Source organism: Clavelina lepadiformis, chromosome 6 (assembly GCF_947623445.1).
Source record: "Clavelina lepadiformis chromosome 6, kaClaLepa1.1, whole genome shotgun sequence".
Classification (NCBI taxonomy): domain Eukaryota; kingdom Metazoa; phylum Chordata; class Ascidiacea; order Aplousobranchia; family Clavelinidae; genus Clavelina; species Clavelina lepadiformis.
The window spans coordinates 5,240,825-5,267,852 of NC_135245.1; the positions used below are offsets into that span (position 1 = coordinate 5,240,825).

At 35.8% G+C, this 27,028-nt stretch overlaps 4 protein-coding genes across 8 annotated transcripts; 2 read left to right on the top strand and 2 right to left on the bottom strand.

Moving 5' to 3' along the window:
* Positions 1–138: 138 nt before the first annotated feature.
* On the top strand, positions 139–6,650 carry LOC143462858 (uncharacterized). 2 transcript variants are annotated; one of them, XM_076961159.1, is made up of 2 exons: positions 139–1,027; positions 1,351–6,650. In XM_076961159.1, exon 2 carries the CDS (start codon positions 3,210–3,212, stop codon positions 6,336–6,338), a length of 3,129 nt encoding a protein of 1,042 aa, XP_076817274.1. In that variant the 5' UTR covers positions 139–1,027; positions 1,351–3,209; the 3' UTR covers positions 6,339–6,650. The 2 variants fall into 2 exon arrangements, with proteins under 2 accessions (XP_076817274.1, XP_076817275.1); XM_076961160.1 differs by lacking the exon at positions 139–1,027 and having other exon boundaries at positions 3,227–3,365; positions 3,514–6,650.
* Positions 6,347–19,032, top strand: LOC143462857 (WASH complex subunit 5-like). Its single transcript, XM_076961158.1, has 26 exons — positions 6,347–6,823; positions 6,919–7,096; positions 7,262–7,346; positions 9,217–9,317; positions 9,385–9,583; positions 10,297–10,449; positions 10,550–10,663; positions 13,597–13,768; positions 13,921–14,045; positions 14,229–14,358; positions 14,435–14,583; positions 14,784–14,917; positions 15,006–15,192; positions 15,370–15,510; positions 15,708–15,890; positions 16,033–16,110; positions 16,255–16,356; positions 16,512–16,636; positions 16,709–16,792; positions 16,984–17,165; positions 17,269–17,452; positions 17,674–17,820; positions 17,910–17,989; positions 18,134–18,293; positions 18,618–18,705; positions 18,790–19,032. The coding sequence occupies exons 1-26, from the start codon at positions 6,631–6,633 to the stop codon at positions 18,847–18,849; spliced, it is 3,534 nt and encodes a 1,177-aa protein (XP_076817273.1). The 5' UTR covers positions 6,347–6,630; the 3' UTR covers positions 18,850–19,032.
* LOC143462861 (DNA-directed RNA polymerase III subunit RPC6-like) lies at positions 11,724–22,688 on the bottom strand. 4 transcript variants are annotated; one of them, XR_013118212.1, is made up of 12 exons: positions 22,553–22,688; positions 22,178–22,295; positions 22,045–22,112; positions 21,598–21,778; positions 21,289–21,453; positions 21,079–21,168; positions 20,831–21,004; positions 20,366–20,451; positions 14,817–15,138; positions 13,633–14,577; positions 12,146–13,360; positions 11,724–11,930 (listed from the first exon to the last, which is right to left on the bottom strand). XR_013118212.1 is itself a non-coding variant. In XM_076961165.1 (9 exons), exons 1-8 carry the CDS (start codon positions 22,612–22,614, stop codon positions 20,374–20,376), a joined length of 936 nt encoding a protein of 311 aa, XP_076817280.1. In that variant the 5' UTR covers positions 22,615–22,688; the 3' UTR covers positions 19,833–19,878; positions 20,366–20,373. The 4 variants fall into 4 exon arrangements, 2 of the variants coding, with proteins under 2 accessions (XP_076817280.1, XP_076817279.1); XR_013118211.1 differs by having other exon boundaries at positions 11,724–13,360; XM_076961165.1 differs by lacking the exons at positions 11,724–11,930; positions 12,146–13,360; positions 13,633–14,577; positions 14,817–15,138 and adding an exon at positions 19,833–19,878.
* Positions 22,689–22,794: 106 nt separating this feature from the next.
* LOC143462859 (mitochondrial proton/calcium exchanger protein-like) lies at positions 22,795–26,637 on the bottom strand. Its single transcript, XM_076961161.1, has one exon. It carries the CDS (start codon positions 26,588–26,590, stop codon positions 24,389–24,391), a length of 2,202 nt encoding a protein of 733 aa, XP_076817276.1. The 5' UTR covers positions 26,591–26,637; the 3' UTR covers positions 22,795–24,388.
* Positions 26,638–27,028: the final 391 nt, after the last annotated feature.

The window sequence follows — 27,028 nt, forward strand, 5'->3', positions numbered from 1 at the left end:
AACAATGTTGTTCTTTTATTAAATCTATGATATCAGCACTATGGCCATAGAGCATACTAGAAATCATAAAAATCTCATGGAGTTAATAGACAACTTTTGGTACGTACTGTTTCAGCACAAATAGCACTTTTTGAAGTAAGACTTCTTGATCCCTTAACTTTGAACGACAATAAAAAAATGATGTGGAACTTTTTTCAAAAAAATATTTGTACTTAAAAAGGAGAAAGGTACAGGTAGATAAAAATTGTGCCACAAGAAGTATATTGTTACACTCATAATTATTCACACAATAGTCATTGCAAATTACCATGGTCAATTTTTCTAATTTTAGGTGTTGTTTATTATAAAAAAATTGTTGTTATGTAATTCTGCCTTTATAAAACAACTTCTTTTTTGCAGTTTTCAATATTTTGTAGTTAATCTTTATATTAGATATAACAAACACTGCATCTTTCTCGCATATACGTTTCATATCTTAGTGCACATCACATTTGAAAAGCTGATTTAAAATAACTTGTTACTGATATGATATATCACTTGCTTTCAATTAACAATTTATAACATCTTGGCTATCTGACACTCTGACAGTTTCAATTCTTACATTTGTTAAGAAATGCATCAGGTTTTGTTTTTGGAAATAGACAAATTGTTTAGATTGACATTGTTGAATTCATGTTCGTAGAAGCACATCCCTACATTTTTCCACATATTTGCTGCTTGTGCTTACAGCAACATGCATATGCTGCCATAGCCGCCAGCCTTCAGCCATATCATATAGTTAAAAATACAACTGACAAAAAAAATTTTACAAATAGAAAAAAAGTTTTTATTGTAGGCTGTAAGTCTTGTGATGATTTGTCAGTTGTCTATTTTCAAGCAATTCTTTAATGCCATTGCTGTAATGATGAAGTAACATTACATCATGCTTTTTCATGTTGTAACACCCTTGCTAACTTGCAGAGTACTGGAGTAGAAGGCAAGTCAGTTTGCGTTTCCACCCTTTCACATGCCAGGTATTAGGTACATGGTGAGTTTTCTCTTCTCACTCTGTCTATTCTCCAAAGATTGCTTGTTCAAACCATGTTTTGTAGGAATGTTCTGTAATATAATTTTAGTTGCCAAATAATTTTTGGTTTTTAATGAAGTTTTTTCGTTGTAACTTTTTATACCCAAACAATTTTAAACATAACAAAAACATGTAAATCACTTTCTACTTATGTTAGTTGCGTTCAGTATACTGTCTGACTCACGTAGTCATGTCCCCTTACAAAGAAATTACGACATAAGACTAATGTTTGCTTTAAAACTTTTAAAATTTTTTTTAATATTTTTGCTTCCTCTTTTTACTAGGATTGTTGAAACATTGCCTCGGCAAGAATGCGGTTATCCTTGTGATATAAGAAGAGCGTTAAATAATGCAATATCCATTTGTACACTCAATTTTGATAAGATAGCTATGCCACTGAAAGTGTCCTTGTGTTTGCCATCTTGTTACTCCTATTGATTAGTATTACTGCAGGTGCTAGGCTTCTTGAATAATGTTAGTTATTATCCCTACAAGGCCTATGTTAGCTGAAGACTATATTTTTCACTTTTGACTTGTTACCATATTTATGCTATAGCTATCAAATATACATTTGATTGTAATGCATTTGAAATTAAAGTTCTTTCATGATGCTGGCTGGCAAATAGGTTCATGTTTTTGAAAAATGCTCTTTATAACGTAATTAGAAGTAGTAATTAAGGTCCTACTGCCTTCTATGTAAGTACCTTAGTTCTATCATAACTAGTATGCGGTATGCTATTAATAAATGCAAGTTTATGAATTAGATCAGTGGTTCTCAACCGGTGGTCCGCGGACCCCTGGGGGTCCGCGAAACGTTTTCAGTTGGTCCGTGAGAACTTCGAAATTTGCAACTTAAAGTACCAGTTTTTAAAATTTTTTTGCTGTTTATCATTGCTTTTTGAAATAGGCTTGAACATTTGCTTAATTGCCTATTGTGATGGGACAATACAAAAGCTTATTGAGATTTATCACCCGCAGGGAAGGCCTATTGTGATGCACTAGATTGCGGAATATACGAGAAGACAGCTGGATACAGTGATTTTAAGTAAAAATATCCGCAAAGTTTGATGTTATTTCGAATGAATAGCGCAGTTGTGCACCAAGACTATTAAGTAAAACTAAGCAAAGAAACATTTAAGTGCAGTCTCAGAACCCTTAGTTTGCTTACACTTCAGGGGTCCGCCACTGCTTTGACAGCAGCAAAAGGGGTCCGCCAAGATCAGAAGGTTGAGAACCACTGAATTAGATAGACTTGCCTGTTTAGCATGACATGGTTAAACTACTGTTTCTCAACATTTTGATGTCGCAGATCGTTTTTGCATTCTTAAAATTCTAGTGCAAAACTAAAAGAAGCCTGATAATCATTTTACATGCTCAATGTTGAGATCAGCTTGTTTAACATAATGTTCTGTAACTTTTGTTTAGTATGTAGATCAGAGGTTCCCAACCTTTTTACAATCTCGTACTACTTGGGCTGCCAGTGCAAGTAGTACGAGATTGTATTGTCAACACATACCATTTCTTGCAGAATAACTAATTTGATCGAATCTTAGTTTATTCAGAAGAATAATATACATTACCTGCATTATTTTACACCACATTACGTGCATGTCTGCATTTACACTGCTACCTGCATTACCACGAGTACTTGCATAGAATTACTATGAAGCTGTGAGAGAAGTAACGCTTATGAGCAATCATTTGACCATCTATAACGCTTATGAGAAGTAACGCTCTCTGTTGACATTACCTGTATTTTAAGATCATATTGTTACGAAACAATACGAATTCATAGAACAACAGGGCTTCAGGAAAATTTATTGATTTCGAAACAAAACCCGATAAGTAAACTAGAAAGCTGTGAATCCAGGTTTTTGTGAAAAAATGAGAGTTTCTCGCATACCATCTGGTAGACCTTCACGTACCACAGATTGGGAATCCCTGATGTAGATGGTTAAACTCTTACTACACTACACTGTTACACTCTTTGTACACAATCATACAGTTCATCTTCATTTCTGTATGTATCTGTATATATAATAAACTTCTTTCTTTGTTTTTATGAAGATAACTTAGAGCTTGACAAGTGCAGTTGGTTGCTTGTTTTGTAAGTATTGCATATGACTTTTAGTTGGAAAGTAAAATGTCCAACCCTGTGCCAAAATGGATTGCTGACTCCATGTGTCACACTTCGTTGTCATATATTTGTAAGACTCATTCACGGGAACTGGACGACTTGTTTGCATGTTTGGTAGATGCTGTCAACAGTTTGTGCGTTGAAGAAAATATAATGAAGCAGGTAGAAGAATTTCTTCAATCAATCTACAATTCTGAGGAAGTTAATCTGGAAAATGATAACTTTGATGTAAATCTGAATAAACGTGTGCTGCTTACTTGCTTGGGCTTGCGTGTAGCTACTGGAAATGAAATTGACTTTACTTTTGCAGATGATAACAATGGCTGCCCTTTGGAAGGTGCCTTGAAAATGATCACTAAACTTGAATCACTTTTTGAAAATTCTGCAGACATATTTTATCAAATGCGACTAGATACTTTTAAACAATTATTTCTCTTTAAATTAAAAACTGATGGAGTTGCAAGTGCATATAGCTTTTTATCTCAGGCAAAAGGAAAAATTCATAACAAAGTTATGGAAACTTGTGAAGCACTAGCCCAGACAACCTCCGACAACATTGAGCCGTATTCTACTTACGTGTTACGAATGTTTGAATTGCTTGGAAAATTAAACGAGCTTCTATCTCCACCTTTTCTTGACAGAATGGAACACAGAATTTGCAGTAAAAAGCCAACTGCCTTTTTTGAAGTACATCCAGAGATGGCAGTACATGTTAACAATCTTTGCAAAAATGCCAACAGACTTACCAAAAGTCGACTAAAAAATCTTTATAAACATGTATCTGTGGTAAGCAGTGATGTACCAGCTGGAGGATCACCAGGTTCTGCTGACGTTAGTGGTAATGTCAATGCCTGCAATTTTAGTGCACCAGAATATAGTTATACTGATGCGAATGTTACTGAAAATGGAACAGTTGTTTGCAGAAGTCCTTTAAAAAATGTCATAGAAATTGAATTAAATTGCACCGATCTATCATCAGAACCCAGTGGACAAGTTTCATCAGTTTATAGTACTCCACTTCAAAATACATCTAAAGACACGGTTGAGTCAAGGTCAGATAAAGATTATCTTAACAAAAAACCAGTAGAAGACGACATGGAAAATACAACGGACAACAATTTAAGTACTTTGATAGATACGAACAATAGTAGAAGTAATCAACAAAATCCTAGTAGCATGGAAAGTATGCAAACAGAGCTTCAAGGTGTGTCAAATATTTCACAAAATTTAGAAGAAATTGCTTCTGCTTTCCCAAAAACAATTGAGAATGATGCTTCATCTACTGAAGTCTCGAACCAGGATGAAAACCCAGTGGAATTACTGGCAGAAGTCAATGAGCTGACAAAAACGCAGGCTAAAGAGGCAGTTGGTGAGAACATGCAAGCCACAAATCAACCTAAAGATAGTGACAGTGCTTCTTATGCTCCAGTCATTGAATCAGATAAAAACGCTTCCCTTGAGAGTGAACAATCTCCCAAACCACATTTGATGCAGTATTTTCCGAAAGATGATGATGATTACTGGACTGACGAAGAAGATGCTTACGTCATTTTAGGAGTGCAAGAGTTTGGTCTTAAATCTTGGGTTAAAATTGCAAACTTGTTTCCATTTGCAGAAAACAAATTAGCTACTTCCTTGAAATTCCGTTGGAAAAAACTAGTGGCAACAGGACTTGTGGTAGTTGATGCTAACATAACACTTACTGGCTTTAATGAACGTTACAAAAATTGTTTGCAAGTTGCCATTAACCAATATGAGGAGAATAATATTTTATCTTCTAATATTCAAAACCTTATTGATGAAGAAAGCCTAAAGGAAACAGACAGTGAAAATCGTTTATCTGAGAACAACTTTGATTTATATCTTCCTTTGAAGAGAACTGAGAGTGGGGACTCAGATTTGGCTAAATGCAATGTTCCGGATGAAGGTAAAGTTTCCGAGAATGCTGAGGATGTTGATAGTGGTGATGAAGATTTTCAGTTTTCCATTGCTGAATCAGATTCAGATACTGACAACTCAGATAATGATATCCAGTGTACAAAAAGTGTGAATGAGACCAACTTACCAAGTGTTAAGTCTGTCTCTAAAGCAAAACAGGGGAATGTTTCCACTTCTAGTAATGACATAGAGAAATTAAGTGACAACTGTAGCACTCCTGTAAAAAAACATTCCAGTGCAACGAAAGTGAAGACACCAATGTTGTCACCAGTAGTTGTTATTGCAGATAAAATTGGAGAAGACATGAAAAACATAAATTCACCTATCGTGTCAGAATCTTCTTCCGTGCCAATACTTAACCCATCTACACCAACTGCTAAACGAAGGAAATGGTCTGAAGAGGCAGATGGATACATCATATGTGGAGTTGATAACATAGGACTTTCTAAATGGGCGATGATTCAAAAAGCTTTCCCATTTGATGCTTATGTCACAGGGATACGAATAAAAGATCGTTGGAGATCGCTTTTAAAACTTGGCTTAGTAGAGCTTGATGATGAAAAATCCATTTCATTTGTAGATAAGTCGCTGATGCCTTGGGTAACAAAAGCATCAACTTTTTTACAATCGGAGTGTTCATCTTCCAAAGATGTTAAGTCACCAAAGAGCTCTAGCGTAACAAAGCCTGAAACTCCACTGAAAATACGTGGTTCCAAACGAAAAAAATATGAATTTAAAACTAATTCAAAAGACATTTCCGAAAATAATCAGAGTGAAAACAAGGCTTTTTGGAGACTCTGGAGCCCCGAGCAAGATGCATTCATACTACTTGGAGTTCTAGAATTTGGACTGGGGTCATGGGCTAAAATTGGCAATGAATTTTCATTTTCCATAGAGACTTATCACACCACTATCAAGGACAGATGGAGAGTCATGCTGAAGCATGAACTGGTTAAGCTCGATGGTTCAATGGTTATTGATTTTGACGAAGTATATGTACAACCATTGGCGCATGCAATAAAGCAATATGAAAAGGAGTACTCGTTGTCCAAAAGCACACGGGAATTTTTAATGGGAAAAGATGTTGAAGTTTCTGACAATGCAACTTCACCAACAACCAGTCGAAGCAGAAAGAGACATAAAACTCACCACCGAGTGTTGTTTCTGGAAACATGTTCGGATGAAGACAATGTTTGATTTTCTTATCTGTATCTTTTCCACCTGTAAACATACCAAGGTTTCTAGCATACATTTTGTTGTAGTGAGCAAGTGCTAATTTTACAGTTTGATTGTATTGTTAAGTAGTATTTCATTTCTTGAATCCTGTTTGTACTTTTCGCATGACTATCAGTTTTTACAAAGACGGTTGTTGTTAATGTTTTTTCCTTAGTTTATTTGAAGCTCACGTTAAATATTTTTTGAAAGATGTTTTCAGTAATAAGTTGAAACGTTCCAGAGATTAATATCACTGCTGTTATATATTTACCAAATGTTTCTCCTCCTGCAGAATCGATATTTGCTTGAAATGACACAGGATTTTTTAGCTGAAAATAACTTGTGTGGGCAGACCCTGCTGCGTCTGATAAGCCGGGGTAATGCCATTATTGCAGAGTTGCTTCGACTGTCTGATTTTATACCACCTGTGTTTAAATTGGAGAACAAAGCAGACCAAGCAAAATATGGTAAGCTTAACTTTAAATCTGTCAACCAATCTTACTGTTTACTACTGTAATTAATGATTCGTTTGCTTTGATCATTGTCTTTTGTCAATTTTCAGGTAGCATTATCTGTGACTTCAGTTACTTCAAAGCTGCAGAGTACTATGAGAATCGCATTGAACAAAATGAACAACTCCAAGATATAGATGATGAGTTCCACGAAAATCACATTGATATACTTTCTCGATTTTACCTAGCCTTTGAAAGCATTCACAAATTTGTTTCGGATCTGAACAGGTACTACTCCTTGAGTACCTACAGTAGGATTCCCTGTTTTCTTAATTATAAATGTAATATTGGCATCATATCCATATTGCATCAGCTATTTTTGATAGGTTTTGCTCCATTTTTTCATCCTACTGTATCAGGTTTTAATGAAACGTCCAATCATGTATTTTTCAGATTTATTGATGAACTAAATGAAGGTGTATACATACAGCAAACACTTGAGTCAGTATTAATAAATGAAGATGGGAAACAACTGATGGTAAAGTTACTTTTCAATCTTAAAATTTCTATTACCCTATTTCAAAAAACACTTCATACTTACATGTGGTTAGTTGGCAAATAACACTGGCCAACAAAAAAATTTTGGCATGGAAGGTAAGAACGATTTTAGAGTATATCAGGGGCGCTGAGCTCGAAAATGCCATTAGTTTTTGCAAATTGGCTCTAGTTTTTAAGATATTAGCGAATTTTGATATTTTTGGTTCGTTTTTTTTAAATTTGAAGCTACGTTGCATTTTATCTTAAGGAACAGCCTATATTAAATGTTTTACTAAGTCTATCTGCACTAAAACCACAAGAATGAGCAAAAACTAAGACACAATGAGATTAGCTAAATGAAGAAGTATTGCATAAATCTATTCTTTTCCATATATTCAACACAAAAAATCCCCCATTTATTCGTATTTTCATGAGATTCTCCTAACATATTGCAATTTGTGAGACTAAGCTTCCAATACCACATTAAAACTTGCTTGAAATGAACAATAAATAGCAGTAATTTGGTAATAACAAACCAAGTATGCCTAAGCCTACACAAGAAAGATGACAATTTGTAAAAACAAACAAAAGGAACAAGCAATCAATTTTTTTCATTTATCACGGAGTATTCAAAGCAAAACACTTTACGAAGAAATAAATCCATCTCAGAATGTGCGTTAATGAAGTTCTTAGATGCACTCTAGTTATTTACTCTATTTAGCTTCATCATGCAGTCATCTGCAGGAAAGTCCTCTTGTACGACTTTCGCCTGTAGTCTTGTAGTGGACAGCTTCGAATTAGGCACCAGCAGTAATCTGCCATCATGTGAGTATCCCATCTAACTTGTTATCTCTCTTCCATTAATTTGATATCTCGGTGAAACCTTTCACCTTGATCCTCACTCATATTTGCGAGGTTTTCAGGGAAGCGATCCTAGTGACTGAATAGATAGTGAACTTTTATGCTCATCCTTGATTCAATGTGCAATGGGAGTAAAATGATGCGATCACGACTGGCCAATGGTTTATTTACAATGTTTTTATCTCCGTACACAAGCTGTTCAATCACGTATGGGCCATTCCTTTTTAATCCAGTGTTGATCAGTGGACTGACTATCCCAGTAACAAACAAAGCAGGGATACTTGGTGTAGCCGCCTTAATGTCCTAAGAGAAAGTTGACCATTTTCAATTCAACGCATATCTCCCAGTTATATTCAGTATAAGAAAGTTTCTTCAGGACCATCCTTACACTTTGGCAGTGTTTAGTTTAGTGTTTAAAACGACAGAGTGGTCAATTGGAACACAGGCAAACTTATTTTCGTTGTAAAGTAGCACACATTTCAAACTTTTTTTGGAGCTGTCAATGAATAACCTCCATTCTTCTGGTTTATATTCAAGTAGACCCATAGATGAAAGAAGTCCCTCGATGCTTGATTGGAGATGATATAAACTAATCTAAGGCCTTATTTACCTCCCAAGCGAGAAATTTGTGCCAGACAACTCAACATTCGGGCAAAACTAAATAACTGCTTCACATGGCTTCAGTTTTTATTAACCTATGTTACTCACTAGCGTACATTTCTAACTTTTCATGGTATATGTAGGAAGAAGCAATATCTCAAAAACTAGAGCCAATTCAGCAAAAGTATTGGCATTTTCGGACTCAGCGCCCCTGATATACCCCTAAATCGATCTAACATATCATGCCTTTTGAAAAAAAATTTTTTTGTTGGCCTGTGTAATTAACTGTTAGCAATTTGTGAATATATGTCTGTAATTAAAAGCTTACGGAAGATTGATCCAACTCTAATTCAGAGTTGGACAAAGCAGATTAAATAAAAAGATTGAATATGTTGATTAATTATTTTTAGTGTGAGGGTTTGTTTCTTTATGGAGTCATGCTGCTACTTGTGGATATGAAAATAGACGGTTGTATCAGAGAAAGGATGCTGGTGTCATACTACCGATACAGGTTTATTGTTTTGTTTTATTTATGATCATCGTGCAACTCTCCACTGACTTTGAATTTTACCCAACAGTGGAGCTGCGCGTGGGGCAGGCTCTGATAGCAATATCGATGATGTTTGCAAGCTGCTTCGTAGCACCGGTTATTCTCCTTTACCTGGAGCAAAAAGACCTGCAAATTATCCGGAAAATTATTTTGCCCGTGTGCCAGTTAATAATGTCTTTGTTAGCATGGCTATTGGCAGACTTCGATCTGATGATGTTTACAGTCAGGTAACTTGTTACTTCTGGATGTGGATGTGCTTGAGCTGCTATTATGATATATTGAAAATGCCTGGAATTTGTTAAACAGTAGAATTTTCCTAATTTGCCACCAAAAGGGGAAAAGTTATTACTTAAGTGAACTGGCGACTTAAGCAAGCAAACATGTTAATATACTCAGGCCCACAAATACTTAATAATCCTATATTTCTGTAAAAGCTAAATATTTAAAACTGAAGAATGCAAACAGGAAGCCCTTTTTGATGGCTCTGCTATGATGTAATGTTCATTTACTCTCAACAGCAATATTAAAGAAGTTCGGTGTCGTAGGGCAAAATAATACGCCCATAAACGCATATTGTGATAAACAGTGGGATTATGTTACATCTGCCAGGATCATAGAAAACTTGATGGAGCAACTGCGGTGTAGCCGTAGCAGATTAAAATTTTGCAATGCAATCACGCTGGCAAAGTTTTTAGAGGTCTAATTACTGAGGCGTATTATCCTGGTTATAGTTGGCAAAAATGGTGGCGAATTAGGCGAAGAAAACTTAGTGGAAACTAGTAATACAGAGAACAATATGCTCTCAACTACGACGAAGCCATAAGTGGCCACTTTTGGAAACTGGCAACTTTAGCAAGTTCTGCTGCATATTAGTATGAAAAATTCCACTATTTATCTTCATTTTAATGTGTTTGCTTAATTTGAAGACTCTTTTATTAAGGTTGCCGCCTATCCATTGCCTGAGCATAGGAGCACAGCTTTGGCCAATCAGGCTTCAATGCTGTATGTGGTCTTGCATTTTGTGCCAGAGGTTTTGCACTCCCAGCAAGCTAAAATGAGAGAAATCGTTGACAAATATTTTCCTGACAACTGGGTAAAATATGCTTATTTTCTCACTTTGTTTACGTAGATACGTGATAGGTTTACATTTCTAGATTATATATTTAACAATTTTATTTTCATTTATCATTCAGGTAATCAGCATTTACATGGGCAATATAGTCAATTTAAATGAGGCATGGGAGCCATACAAGGCAGCAAAAACTGCTTTGCAGAATACTTTGGATTTAAACAACTGCAAATTTCAGGTTTGTACAAGCACTACTTAAGGTTTACATGCTGACACAGATACTGGACGCAACATAAAAAATATAAACCAGCAAGTATAAAGGAGCTCAAAAACAGTATACACTGTAACAGTTAATGTAGAGTAAATTTTAATTATTATTATCTGTTAATTAGCTGTCAGTTACAAGTCAATGTTCACCACAAATTGTGTGGTAGATTCACAAAAAATAACACGTACTCCTGCAGTCTTGAAAAGCCGGCAAAGAAATCCCAGTTGAAAAAGTTTAGTCTAACATAGCACTAAGCTAGTAAGCTGTGTGCTTTACCTAAAAGAAAAACTAGCAACGTCGAGATACTTTCATCATTCTTGGTTGTTTAACAGTCAAAACACGTCGGTTGTCCTGTTCATCCCGAACAACATTCGCTTATTAAGCGCTGTTCTTTTGTGTGCGTTTACTTGACGAAGCTTTTTCTTTAGTTTGACACCACTTTCAATTGAGATGTATATGAATGTTAAGGAGAGTAAAGCTGCATAGCCAATGATTTCCAATGGTAGCCAGACAGATATCGAAATGCAGTCACTAGCCATTGCTTTTTGAATTTCCATACTTTGAAATGCAGCCCTTGATACGGGAAGGTTGCTCAAACACTGGAATGCATGAATAGGTTATTATGAGGTTATCCTGCAAGCTCTTGGTTATAGCAGTGTAATTTTCATATTGTTCAGATTTGATTTCGTAAACAATCACATGACTTGCACTGTCATATTGAAAACTAAACTTTGTCATTTCACAAGGGAAGCTATTGCTTTCTGTTTTCAGTAGAGCACAAAGATTTTGAGTGAGCGTTACATTTTTGTCTTGCAACACTTTAAAAATAGGCAACAAGAATTTGTCCTGGTGATTGGGTCCTTGGATTAGAATAGAAGGCACTTCTTTGTTTTCCTGAAATGTACAAATCATGCTACCACTAATGTACACATATAAATGTTGTCCGGTTTTATTTCTTTAAATTTAGTTCACTGTTTGAGGTTTAGGTAAGTCCTACACGTGGACTTCATAACACAAAGTAGCATATTGACCAGGGACTCCGGAGAGTTTCTTTCACATTCTGCAAAAGATACAAGTGTTGCAGCGTTAATTTTGTAGATCTCAATTGCACTGAGCAAGATCCCGGCAGTTCCAATAGCAAGGATTGACTTAACCCATGTGGGCAGAGACAAACTTGGAATGGCCCGACGAAAGAATTTTATTGCTAGATACTTCATTGTCAAAGGTAAAAGAATGCCTACCAATACAGCAGAAGTTAGGTGAATGGAGAGAAATGGAGTTATGAAAATGCTTGCCGGACTTACTAACAGGAGTCATAATTGTTCCAGAAACAAAAGTTTTAACATATACTATTTGCAGAACAAATTAAATGTTTTTGTCAAATGTTTTCAAATTAGATTTATTTTCAATACATGTTAGGAAACAGCTGATTTCCTAGACACACAGACTTACCTCCTTATATTAGTTTGATCATAATAGTGATTTCCATTGCAAAAAGGCAACCGATCACCTGCAGCGACAGGAAGTACAGTTGTGCTGGAGGTAAAATTCTCAAAGCTAGCAGCCTGAAGGCAGCGGATAGAATGTAGACCACTGACTTTCTCCTTGGGTTTTCTGCTTGCTGGAGATTCTGGTGCAGGAATAACATAATGCTTTGCACTAGCATGTATCATTTCATTTTAGGGTTATGTTAGCTCGTGGTTATGTATCGATACATTTTTTGTGATATATCAACGTATCTGGATGATGACTGAGTTGGATTGTCTTGTTTGAGTGTTTTTTCTTCAATGATACATAAAACATCTAAATGTAGTTTTGTTATGACTTGCTGTAATGACTGGGATTTATGATATTTTTAATCCACGAAATAAACACTGTTGTCATACCATTTCCGATACCCCACAATGCCATTAAAGCACCAATAAATGAGAAGACAGCTCCAACAATCATTTGTACTTTTAAAACAATTTTGCAATTCTTGTAATATATTTTATTGGTGCTTATTATATTGTTATTCAAATTTTTTTTTAACAGTTTACTTTTCTTAAACATATGTACAGTCTATGTTTCATATATATTATAATAAAATTCAAACTATTATTTCATAAAAAATATTATGACAAGGGAAGCAGCTTCCCCACAAAATATAAGAAAGCGTGATATGCATCTATTGCCACATTAATTAAAACCAGAATTACAGCAAGAACTGGACAAATAAATTTAGAGTGCTTGGCTACATGACGTAGTGCATCACCCACTACTGTTTTAAAGTAATATGGCAACCAACCGTAAAATGGCTTAAGAATTACTTTCCACTTAGCTGTGTCTAGCAGTAGAATTGGTATTACAGAAAACCTGAAATTTGCATGTTTGCTTTAGTATTAAACAGCTTGTTATATATACCCTTCCAACACATACTGCGTAGACTTATTGAACTCATGTTGATTAGGCTCCGACTCTGTTACAACTGTGAAAGAAACCAAACTTGGGTGAAAGAGATGAGGTAGAAAATAAAACTTGTCATAAAGTAAAAGCATAGCAATTTGAGTTTAAAACAAGATACTAGAAATGGAAAAGTGTTTGATTTGGTTCCCACACTTTAAAATGTAGTGAATGTGTGAAAACTTCATCAAAAGTTATTGAATTCCGGCTACGTTTGCTGAAAAGCTGTAAACATAATAACATGCAATTAATACAAATACTGTCAACATTTACGCAGATTTTTTTATTGACACATTGCTTTAGAAGTAAACCTAGAATGGCTTTAATGTTCAGTAGGCTATATCTTATTATTTTAACATCAAATTTGTTCTATATTTTAAGTTATATTGCTCTTCAACAAAAAAGGTTTTATTTAAAAAAACAGGAAGTGACAAAAAACAACTCCACATATGTTCAAACAGGCTCAACAGCATGGACAGCAACTAAAGAAAACTTACCAAATGGTGTCTCACTTCCTTAAAGAAGGTGTTTTGACTGAAGATTACTTGTTGGACAATATTCCAAAGTTAATGAACTGCTTGAGAGAATGCAATGTTACTCTCAGATGGCTTATGTTGCACACACTTAACACAGGTAGCTAGTGAAGCTGTACATCACAAAATTCACATAGTCACCGTTTTAATCCAAAAGTTTTAAATGAGGAATTTTATTATTAACCATCTTAGTCTGTGTGTTTTTGATTTGAATTCAATGCACTCTACAGTAATACTGAATATTCTAAATAGGAAATGAAGCAATTAAAAAACATCGTCAGATAAAGGAAGCCATCCTCGCAAGTTGCAATGTGAAGCAAGAAGAAATTTTCCAACTGCTATTAAACACTGCACAACTTGAACTAAAAGTCAAGGATGTAAATGATTCAAATGAATTAATGTGGTTTATTTTCTAAACTTAATTGTTCAAATGCACCTAAAGATAAAATTCTGTGTACTTCGTCGTAATTAGTATTTTTAGCGCTCTTATTTATAGGTATACTGTTAGTATTAGTTTTGAGTTAATTTTATTGTAAATTTCATGAAAAACATTTTTGTAGATGTTTAAGGCCATGCTGAAGAAAAAGGAAAGCAACTGGGAGAGTTACAAGAAGGAGGGCGTTGAACGCATGAACGAACTTGCTGAAGTATTTTCTGGAACAAAGCCACTCACAAGAATCGAAAAAAATGGTAAGAATTGAAGTTAAAGTTTCTTTGCTAACAATTTACCGTAACTTTAACTTCCGCATGTGTCATGCTTTCGCAGACCAACTTAAGTCCTGGTTTGAGCTGATGGCAAAGGAGATTTCAACTTTGGACTATTCCGATTCCACTTCAGCCGGTCGAAAAATGGTTCAGTTAATGCAAGCACTTGAGGGTGTGCAAGAGTTTCACCAACTTGAGAACAATCTGCAGGTATAAGCATTGAGAGTGTAAATTTAGTGCTCTGTGTAGACATGAAATAATGTTACAGTTCATTTGAAGCTTCTGTCAAACGAAGGAAATGGTTGTTAACTTTTGAATTATTACATTTGATATGAAAGCTTTTAAACTTAGCACTTGAACATACCGTCACATGTTTATATTTTAAAATGATGTGTTTTTCATTTAAATAGGTTAAACAGTTCCTGGCTGACACAAGGCAGTACCTTCATCAGATGATACGCACAGTCAACATCAAGGAGGAGGTCCTTATTACTATTGAGATCGTTGCTGACCTATCGTATGCTTGGATACTCATTGATCAACAGTACGTTCCTCATTTTCATAGATGATGAGGCGTTACAGGCTTCGTTGTACAGATAACTGTGATGCAACTCCAAATGTCCGTCTTTTAGTTACACCAATCTTATGCAACAACGCATAAAAACGAACGCATCGTTGGTCATCAAATTAAGAGCAACTTTCCTCAAGTTGGCATCAGCTCTTGAGCTTCCTCTACTGCGAATAAATCAGGCCAACAGCAAAGACCTGTTGAGCGTTTCACAATATTACTCAGGAGAATTGGTGGCATATGTTCGAAAGGTGTTATGACAATTATTTAGTTGTAGATATATTTAAAATACAGCTTTAGTTGCAGAATTTCCTGGTCGTCTATTGAGCACTATGCTTTTAAAAGGCTTTTTAGAAGTTCGTCCAATTGCTTTATTTTTTATTTTTTTTAACTCCTCAATCTATTGCACTTTTTTCTTTGTGGTGAAGGTGCTACAAATCATCCCACAAACTATGTTTGGTCTGCTTGCTCGTATTATCCAAATACAAACCACTGCCATACAAGAACTTCCAACAAGATTGGAAAAAGACAAGATGAAAGAATATGCTCAACTTGACAGCAGATATGAGGTTTTAAGACTTGAATATAAAAGAATAATGGTGATATTTGGATATCTTTCGTAATTTAGCTTCTGTTATTTAGTTCTAACGCTTGTTAAAACTCAGAAGCTGTTTTGATTTAGACACGTTTTCTATGCTATCAATTTTTTATGTGAAAAGGAATTCTTGTCAAGACAAATACATAAATTTTTCATCACTGTCTCCAGGTGGCTAAGCTAACACACGGCATTTCAGTGTTCACTGAGGGTGTGCTAATGATGAAAACCACGCTTGTTGGAATCATTCAAGTTGATCCCAAGCAACTCCTGGAGGATGGAATAAGAAAGGAGCTCGTGATGCAGGTTGCATCTGCCATGCACACGATTCTCATGTTTAACCCAAAAGCTAAGGCAAGTAGTTATGACTTTATGTCTTTATCCGTCCACGTTTTTGCAAACACTTGCGAACTTTTCATAAGCTACAAATAATAGTGAGCATTATAAACCGATACAGTACTTATAAAATTTGTTTTCATATTTTTGCTATGTTTAGATGTCTGAGTTGATGACCAAATTAAAAACCCTCACACAGACCATGGATGGATTCAGGAGGTCGTTTGAATATATTCAGGTATATTAAAACACTTGTATGCCGTTGTTTTGCTTAATCAAATGTCTACTGCAATTTGTGTAAAGAGTGTGTTTTAGATTAAAATATTCATGTGACATGTCCATGAGTTATATCAGTAATGCCAGTAATTTCTAAATATTTCAGGATTATGTCAACATTTACGGTCTAAAGATCTGGCAGAAGGAAATGATGAGAATCATCAATTATAACGTGGAACAGGAATGCAACAGCTTTTTGAGGCAAAAGGTAATATATGGCGTTGACTCATATCAGTTAAGTAATACGCAATCGTGAAATTGGTATTTGGTGAAAGGTAGCAGTTGTTCTCATCAGAACGCTGCATTTATTGATGAATCCATGAGCATGCAATAGAAGGTTTACTTTTTTCTATTTGGTGCCAGGTTCAAGATTATGAAAGTTTGTATCAATCCAAAGACATACCAATTCCACGTTTTCTTCCCGTCGACAATTCCATCAATTTCATTGGTCGGCTAGCCAGGGAACTACTGAGGATGACAGATGGAAGGTAAGTAACGGATGGTATATGTTCTTGTAAAACTTGCATAAAGATGTTATGCATTTTGTATTGTTATTTTAGGACTACATCTTATGTCGATTTACTTGGAACATGGTATGACATCAAAACCAGACAAGAAGTTCTCAACGCTAAGGTTTTCAAACAGTAAGTTTGCTTGCAGCTTGCAGGTTTTTCAAAAATGTTGTTTTTATCTTCAACTTAGAAGTTCTATCTTAGTTAAGGTTACCAGACAACCACAGATGGTTTTAAATATTTTTTTAAGGATATTGTGTATTGTTGAACTGCTAACATATTCGCCAGAAGTTAAGTAGCTTTGCACATGCTTGTTTGTTCAGCATCCTGGACAGTCTTGGAACTTATGGTTTATGTGGCTTGGATCGTCTGTTCTCTTTCATGGTTGTTCGAGAGCTGCAGCAATTCATTCGTATCACGCAACAGAATATAGCAAAGGACAAGTTTTGGATGGGTCTTTTCAACAATCTTGAGAAGCAGCTTGTCCCACACAACAAATTAATAGGTTGTTAACATAAAAAGGGCGTTGTAGTGATGGCTGTATTATTGTTTTAATCTCGGTAGTAACCGTAATCTTTTTATCATGATCAACTTTTTTGTTTTTTTAGATAACCCAACAAAGGTTTATTCTAATGTACTTCAACGAACTGGCAAAGTGTGGCCAAATTTTGTGGAAGCGGTCATGCGAATTGGACAGATTCAGATCATCAGGCAACAGATAGCAAATGAGTTGAACTTTTCCTGTAAATTCCATTCTAAATTCCTTGCATCTGGTCTCAATACAATGAACAAGTATACCGCAATTGTATTGAAATATTCATAAAATTGATTTTATAAAATTAGAATAACCTTAAAAATGTTATTTGTGTGCAGAGCACTCGAATAGGTTAACACAATTCTTCCGCTATCCATACAAAATATTTTCAGTATATTTTTTACAGCTTTCATTTAAACATAGAGGAAAACTTTTCGTAGGTTGCTCCATAGCTATGAATAACAAACAAAATCTACAGGGCACTTATGACTGCGATTGAGGCCCATTACCAAGACCCAACTAAGCCATATCCAAGTGAAGACAACCCAATGATGTATGAACTGACCACATTTCTTGATGCTGCTGGTATGTCAGATCCTTTAAAGAAGATTTATGTCACCACCAAGTGAGTGAAGTTGTCCAATTTTTTCAGGATTGTTGTGGAGAAATGATACTTTTTTGCGTATTTTTGTGCTTATTGCTTTCTTGTTGCAGACGCTTGCCTCATTTTGCGTTACTCTGCTTTGTCTTTACAATAAGCCAACTGCAGAAGCTACAGTACCACAAGCCCTTGTGTAAGTAGGCTTCTGGCGGAAAGGTTTAAAATTTACAAATTTGCTGAATGATTTTTATAGTAATTTCTCTCGCAATTTTGAAAAGGTTACAACCTTTTTATTGTGAAGATGCCTTAACACAAAACTGCTCAATTCCTTAACCAGGCGGACTGATATGCAAGAAAGTAAACGACGCAGTTGATGCACCTCCTTTCATTATTGGGATGCTGACACTTCTCAAGCAATTCCACCCGAATGAAACTGAGAATTACATCACCATGCTTGGACAGTATACCCGCTCCTTCATTGATTCTTCCGGGGCACAGTAAGTCATGAAAGCTGTTGTCAAAAATCATCTTGTAATTAATTGGCCAGATATTTTAGTGACGTGTCGATTGGGTGAATAGTACAGTAAAGTACACCTCAGGATGTACCAGAAATTTGCCTGTTCGACTGTTGTAGGTGTTCTGTATGCACGTAACATCTGTGCACAAAATTCTCTGTACCTTTTGTCGAATTCTGTTGAACCAGCGTTCTAAACTACGGCATGAATAGGCTGTATGAGGTTTTGGGGAAATATGAAACAGTACAAGAAATGTTAACAATAATGACAAGCACTGAAAATTAAATGGAACGTTTTTGTCGCCAGGAATAAGATTATGGACCTGCCTTCCGAAGCTATTAACACTTGTGCATTTTTGGAGGATTTTGTCTTTTACGGAAACTTCAAACAATCAGTAAGATTGTTTTTACAAATTTTTATGAACGTCTGAACGCTAGTGCTCCGAGTGTGTAAGTAGCCATAATCATCTTTTTGGCAGATGGTGAAAGAGCATATCCCCACCTTCATTCTGGAGGAATTCAGGGCAAGCGTTTCATGATGTTCGTCATCACGTTTGGAGTATTGTTATCATCTTTTAGTAGCCATGATTATCATAATCACACTCGTGCAATATCATACTATTTAAAATGTTTTGTTTGATTTCGTCATGATTTATATTCTATTGAATTTGCGTTTTGTTGCAGTGGTGCCTAAACATTGCAGTAAATTTATCAAAATCTTCTCTTGGAAACATTTTAATTAGACCAAGCATATGTATGTCAGGGGTGGTTGAAGTAAAGTGCTACAGCTAAAAAAGTCAAGAAATTTGCAATGAACACAAGACTAAAAGTGAGTTTAAGACTTCTTGCTGTCAATGTCCATTAAGGGCCTGTAGTACCATTTTGAGCAGTTTGGAAACGGCAACACGGCGATCATGACGAAGGTCGCATGCAAGACGTCACTATAGAAAAAGTAAAAGTGGTTCCGGTGCAGTGCGCATGTGACCTTAATTTGGGATGGTTTGTTGTTGCTATGGCGTTTGCTGAGTGTAGGTTCAGGCTAAAGTTGACATTTTGTGTTGGTTCAAAATTAAGGCTTTTTGGCTGATTTTTTGGAAAAATGTAAGGAAAAAAGTTGTTTAAAAGTTGAAGCATTTGGTGTGAGAATTCCAGATACGAGAATTTGCTCAAAATTGGGCATTAAGTCGTTTTATCCTACATCTCGGCGGATACAAAAATTCAGTGAGGTGACCGGGCTTGTTTAGAAGCAAATTCAAATTGAAAAATGTTACTTTGCATTGTTTAAGATAGGGCTTCGAATGGGCCTACAGACCCTTAAGGCACACCATCAACAAGGTTTGAAGCGCTATAAAAGAGTTAATTCAAGGTGATCAACTGCAGCCAAAAAAGAAAACGTTTTGAGAACAACAAGTTAACCAAAAGAGTTTAGAGCCGAAGTTACAAGGGTCACAACCAACATAATACAGAAAATCAAAACTAAAACACCTCAAACATGATTACGCGCTTTTCATCAAACATCCAATTTTTCTCGGTGTCCCACTTTCACATTTAGTTCCATTTTACTCCGCCTGTATTGAATGAAAACCTTGACTACCTTTGGTATGTCTAGGAAAATGGACAATGTCTTAAAAGGTTCGATAAAACGTGTCAGTTACAAATATAAAACATCATCATTTCAATAAGAGTATAAGTGCGTCTGTTTCACAAGAGGCACAAAACGGCCATTGCGACTTGCAAGCCTCGGTTTGACAGGCGGTGGGATACGTATCGGCATGCATGCCGTAATTGTGCAAAAAAACAAACTGGATTGATATTCTAATAATCTATTCTCCAACCAGCTAGATTGACCTGCAATCAATACAAGTCTCAAAAGCAGTACAAGAAGGTTCCGTTTCACAGTTTTATTTAAACGAAGGCAGTGTCACTACCAATGCTCAACATAGAGCAGGTTTAATCACCATTCCAACAATCTTTGCTCCTAGTAATCGGCTGCATTTCCCTCGATAAACTAGGGCATTTCATTTCTGCTTTTCTTGCAAATCAGTACTTTGATACCTTATTTATCAGTAATCCATCCATTCTTCCAAATAAACGCAAGTCTGTGGGGAAATCTCTCCAGTTGGGTAGCACCGATGAAATACCTACAAAAACAACATACATCGATTTGTAAGTAAACAAACGTGCTACTTGGCAGTTCTGTCCTGCATAATTTTATGGTAAAAATACAACGATTAACGCATTTATATAGTGCATTATCCAATATAAAAACACCAAACGACGCAAAAACTAAACCTAACTTTGAGGCATAATCAAATGGGCTGTTGGATTTAAGCCAAGTCAAAAGTCATCCTAAACTATGACTTAACTCAATCAATCAATGCTGTTAACTTCATAAAATTTGCTGGCATCACACTAAGCGTTGCCATAGTAAGTAGATAACCATTTTTCAGAGACGTCTCAAATTGTAATTGACTGGTTTATGTTATCACAAGCAGCTTGAAGCAGGTATGCTCTGCTTACAGGGCAAATGCCGCAAGGAGTCCTTGTGAAATTGGTCGGCTCCAACAAGGGCTTGATGTATCGAAAATGCTTCAAGTTCTCCCCTTCTGCAGTTGGCACAACTGTCATTTCCACTTTTCCGTCATAAATTAGCGTGTTTAGAATTGTCTCGATGTCTTCAGCAGACAAATCAACCTTCATATGTGAGAAAAACTGGTTGTATAAACTTGCAAGTGGACACAGAGGAAAACATGTGCATTCCAAATTACTTTGCTTATTCCAAGTTTCGAAATAAAGTTGAGAACTTCCTGGGAAGAGCAAAACGAAGCTGCATTTTTTGCTATCGGAGAAAGACCGCACTGAAATGATATCACAAAAACAACACATTAAAAATTTTAATTAGTATTATATTTAAAAATTATTGGTTATAATTATTATTTAATTAGCAAAATATTTAAAAATTTGAGCAGCAGGCTTACATCTGTTTCAGCAGTTTCTGATTTCTGTTGCAAAAACTTCAGGCATTGTTGATTGAGAACCTCAACAAATTCAGATTCAAAATCCTGATCACTATACCAAGCACCACCTGTCACCGAGCGATCGGGCTGGAGGTTGAAGAGCATATACACTTTCTTCTTAGATGCCTACTGACAAAATATATTGATTCAATTTCTGGCTGCATTCACAACACAAAAAAATATTGAATAAAATAACACAATTAGCTTAAAATAACAGAAAAATAACAAATGCGTATTGTACTATTTAAAAAGTTGAGCAGAATTACATACAGCAACAGACTTGACTGCTTTGATGAGCTTCTTACTTTCCAAGGTTTTAAGTATCCGGTTCACTTCAGTCAGCATTAGGTTGCATTTGTAGCGAATTTCACGCGTCCATATGCCCTTGTTTCCTGCACTCTCAATGACTTGATAAACAAGCTTTTCCTGACTGTCAACGCCTTTAACATTGCTGAAAATAAATGTGCTGACATGCTAAGACTTAGCAAAATGTGTATAACAGACACCACCAGTAGCTAAAACGAGGCAACAATGATAGCCATAAGCATAATTTGTTGAGAGGTTAAAGGTTACTCTTTTTAATTCTATTAATCGTAATTAATATCTTGCCATTAGCTGATTATGAACTGTTGTTAAAACTAAAGGTTTATCAAGTGAGTATATACGTAAATTCCACATGGGTACAAATCCAATGCAACCCTGAAATAAATATATCACCTTATAGCAGATGCACTCTTTAATCTGTAAAGAAGACCAGATGAGCCTTTTAAAACCTCGATTTTTCCCTAAACAAGAAACAGAGTCAATACTAAACTACGAGGTTACCGTCTAATAATAACTATTTTATTACCATAGTAAGTAGCCTATTAATGGCGGCCACTCTTTGACGAACATCTACAGTTGACATTGCATTTTCTATTGTTTTGTCACTGATGCCTTTAGCATTGCTTGCGCAAAGATTGATGATTCTGTCACAACAGAAAAATAAGTGAAGCATAAAACTTAACAATACTTTAAACAAAAGTGAGTTACTGTAGCGCAGTATGTTTCCGAAATGATAGTGAAATCTTTATCTCAAAATGTTCTGGATATATCTTAATGCGTGTATGTTTTTGTGACTCAAAAGCATGCTTTTAAGTGATTCATTGTCTCAATTGAATCATCTTAAACAGGTCTTTAAATCTGCTTTCCATGGACAAGTTTAAAAAAATAAAGTTATATTTACTCAGCCTCCAATTCCAATGCATCATGGTTCTCTTGTTTCACTGTTACTTCTGTTCCATCCATTTCGATCCAAAACTTTATAATTTCATTCTTTGATAAGAGCTGCGCAAAGTAACTGCGGCCGAACAGAAGTTTATTTTTCTAGCGAAAAACGATTGTCAATAAATATAAAGTGTATTTAGATTTTATTTGGAATTGAGGCTTGCACAAACTGAAATGCTGCATTCACTAGTGGTACCTGAACTAGATTCAAACAACAGAAGTTGCAGCTCATTAAAACCAGTTAATTAAACAATAAAACAAAGTAAAATTCACAAGTGTAAAGCATAATACAAAACTATGCCAGTGTATTTTTCACAAACGTTTTTGTAAGTATAGGAACCTATTTCATTTTTTTTCACTGTTTTGAGGCGTTTTTATGAATCACAAACATCAACTTTTGCTAGTATTGAAGCACATTTAAACACACAACAAGCACAGTCACACACATGAATTAGTGTACATATCTGCTGCCTACTAAATGAAGGATGGCTTTGAAATGAATAGCGAGAGCATAAATCACTTTTATTCTTATGCCTAAATCAGTTTTACTTTATAGACAAGTTTTGACCATGTTCTATTTCTTGTTGATGTGACAGCTGCAATACCTAAGCAGTCACGTTTTACACAATTTTCGATATAAAATATGCAATTTAACGATCACTTCGCCAAATATATATCATGTCTGGAGTCGTTGTCTAGAACACAAACATAGATAAAAATAACCACACACAAAGTCAAGTAAAGGTAAAAGCATTTTCACTACGTGTGATGGTATATGCTTATACTGCAACTGATTGTATCAAAGACTTTTACTAGCAACAACAGAACTTGCAGAATGCCTGAACAGAATTAACACCAAATCTGCTAAATGAATTGAGGAATCATAATAATGATTGGTAATAGCAGTTGATGTAAACATTCACATTCATTGGAACAAAAATGACTTTTGTGAGTTGTGAGACTCACCAAAACATTAAGTCATTCCTTGTTCAACAATCCGTATTACGTAAACATTCCTATAAATGAATAAAACATCACCCTTAAAACATGCTAAAATGTATAGTTGAAAATATCGGTGTAAGCAAGAGCAACACTCCCATGATCTGAACAGTATTTGTGCCCAACTCAGAAAACCACAGGAACGTTTATGCTAGCATGTATTTTTAAAGTTGCATTGCATACAGCAAATCAGGTTTTGTAGAATATAAAACTTGGGACTTGTAATTATATTATCAACATTCAAATACTAGCATAACTCTTTCAATCGCAAACTTTTGACATATATTGTTATCATGTCAGGCCACATTATTCTTTGAATTAATTTTAAATGGTCTAAACTAATTAACTTCATATTCTTTAAAAGGAGCATAGTTACAATCAGCTGACACCAAAAAAATTACTGAAGGGAAAAAGATCAATGTTGTACAAGTACACACACTAACACTAACACATTTAATTGCAAATAACTTAGGTACCTAGTACCAAAAATAAAGGACTGATTGTAGTGACTAGTAACTACAATCTTGAGCAAATTCCATTTTTGCAACTAAAATAAATAAACCATCTAAAATGACCACAGAAGCTATAATGGCACTTGACCAATTAGCAAGATCTCACCAGTCTTTGTGGCAAGTATCATCTTGTGGGCTACATAGATGAACAATAATTTCAAAATTTACTTAAAAAGCAAACAATTATATAAATAAATGATAAGCTCTTGCAAAACTTTTTGCCTTGAATTAAACAGTTCTTAAGTTAATTAAAAAAATCCTAAACATATTCTAGCAAATGCACATTAATGTAAGTTGATGGTTGGATCTTTCTTGGAAGTTTCTTTTTGATCAACCAACTGGTCATGCAAAAGCTTTACGATTTCCTCCAGTTGTTCAGGAGTAACTTCAACATCTTCTTTGTTTAGGAGTTCTATAACCTGGCCTGCTTCGTCCACATCAATTTTGCCATCTTTGTTTGAATCCAAAGAAACAAATATATTAAGAAGTTTCGATTCAGGTATTCTTGTGAGAGATTGCACAGCACTGACAAGCTCTGCAACTGCTACAGATGTTCGAGTCACTCCGTTCTTCTTTTCCTCTTGACGCTTTGATTCTTCTAGGTTATTCAGGATACCTTCTACCTGTCCAATAAATTTTCCGATCTGTTTCTGCAGGCGTTTTCCAGCTTTTGTGTCTTTTGGCTCAACATAATCCTCCTCAGCTTTTAACTCCTCTGTCAATGACTTGACATCATCCTTATACTCCTGTACATCTTCTTGGAGCTCTTTCAATTCAGATTTTGCTGCATCTGTATTCATAACAGCATCAGTTTTCTTAATTTTGTTCATAGCTTGCTCAATGACGTCGATTTCTTCGTGGGTGATCTTGTTGTCATCACACACTACTTTAGCATTATCTTTTAAAACCGGGCCTTCTGGTAAGGTCTCATCTACTCCTTCCTTGTCTGCACCTGCACCTGTACCTGGACCTTCCCCCTTATCCTTACCATCATCTTTTTCTGTTTCCTGGGTTTCTTGGGAAGATGGTGATTGTGAAACCGTATCAAGTTCAACATTCTCCTGCTCAACATCAATATCAGTGCTTTCTAATTTCGCCACTTTGTATTTAGTGACGTTATCCACTCGCTCCAAGTTCAGTTCTGCTGCTCTCACTTCAGCTTGTTCAGCAGCTTTGTCAGGTAACTTGGATATTGCCTCTTTTACCCTAGTTTCAACAGGTACAGTGTCTGGCAAGTACAACACACGAGTTAACAATAGTAAAGAATTAGGAACATCTCTGTTCAAGTGAAGGTCAACCCATTCTTCAAGCTGCTGCTTTAGACGACTTCTTGGCACACCAAGAGACCTCATACCTCGAGCTTGACAGGCTGCCATTAACTCAGCAGTAGTCAGTGTATCTATGCCTTCATCTTTGATCATTTGGTCATCAGCATGAAGTCTATTAAGCTTCATTTGCAGGAGAAATCGCAACACTTCATTGGTACCAACAGCCGGGACTTGAATTAATCGACATAAAGCTGTCAGTTGTGGACGAGTCATATTGTCAAGAGTCAACTGATCCTCGAATAGTTTTGCATGTTTGATTATTTCTTCATTTGTTGGTTCCTCACCGGTACTTCTGATCTTGTGAAAAAAAGCAGCAAAATCCTGAGCAGCATCATTTTTCTTAGCAGACTTTTTAGTACGTACGGCAATGTCTTCAACAGTATCTTGCAAAAATTTTGCCATTTCCAGTTTAACTTTGAGCTCTTTTTTAAGTCTCACTTCTCTTGTTGACGAGGATTCAAAAGTCGAAGGCAACATATTCGGGAAGAGTTTAAGAACAATAGGTAGCGCCAGTTCAGCAAATGGTATGATAATAAATACTGAAAATGGTGCCAGGCGGAATATGTCAGCCACAGCCCTTCGAAACTGGTTGCGTTCCCGTCTAACAAGAGGCTTCCCTCTGAGAATTTTCCACAATGTACGAGAGGCAATTTTTGTATTTAATCCAAGTAAACGAAAACCGTGGTAATAGTGCTTCACCTCTGCTATAAAACGAATCCACAGAGATTTCTTCACAGGTTCAACAGCGTTTGTGCTGGGTGAAGTGCTACTAGTCTTAGGTCCATCTTCTGCTGCCAAAACAGACTCAGATTCCATAGACTCTGTCGCACTCGCACCTGTTTGCAAACCCTGTTTTTGTTTCTTTTTCTCCTTCAAAGAATCTTCTAACTTCGATTTATCAAAATTGGGTCTGGAAAGATGCATTACTCGAGACTGAAGCAAGGTCCAATTTATTTTGTGATTTTCTTGTTGATGCCTTAAGATACTTTTGTGCTGCTGGGAATATCCTCTTTTATAACAGTGATAATTATCTTTCAAAACAGATATTGTTGAAACAACAGAATATGATCGGTATGGTGCATTTAAAACATATATTGACCTTGGTAATTTATACAGGGAAATATGATGGCGCAGATGGCAAATTCTGTTGCACGCCATAATTAACAAATACTTTGCACAAATTCCAGCAACAAACCTATCAAGCCTACACTGTTTGAAAAAAAAATTTTAGATTAGAGTTAAACTGTATTCTAAGCCTTATCGCTATACACTTTATTCCAGTTACCAAAGTACCATACCACAATGCAACAGCCAACACTGGATCTAGTGCCCCGTCTATAGTTCATGGCAGGTTCGCCAAGATCTTGGTTGTGCAGACCCACACTAGCTCAGGAGTGCTACGGCTAGGTAAGTGTGCACCTATTCGATCTTTTTTCCGGGCTTATCTAGGCTAAAACAAGTAACCTAACTACCGATATACTGAAGATTTATCTAACACCTTATTGCAAAATCCTCTGAGACAAACAAATTTCCATCGTTTCTCCTTAAAATTTGGCCAATCATTATGGCTGAATTTATGAAGCGAGCCTTGCTCAT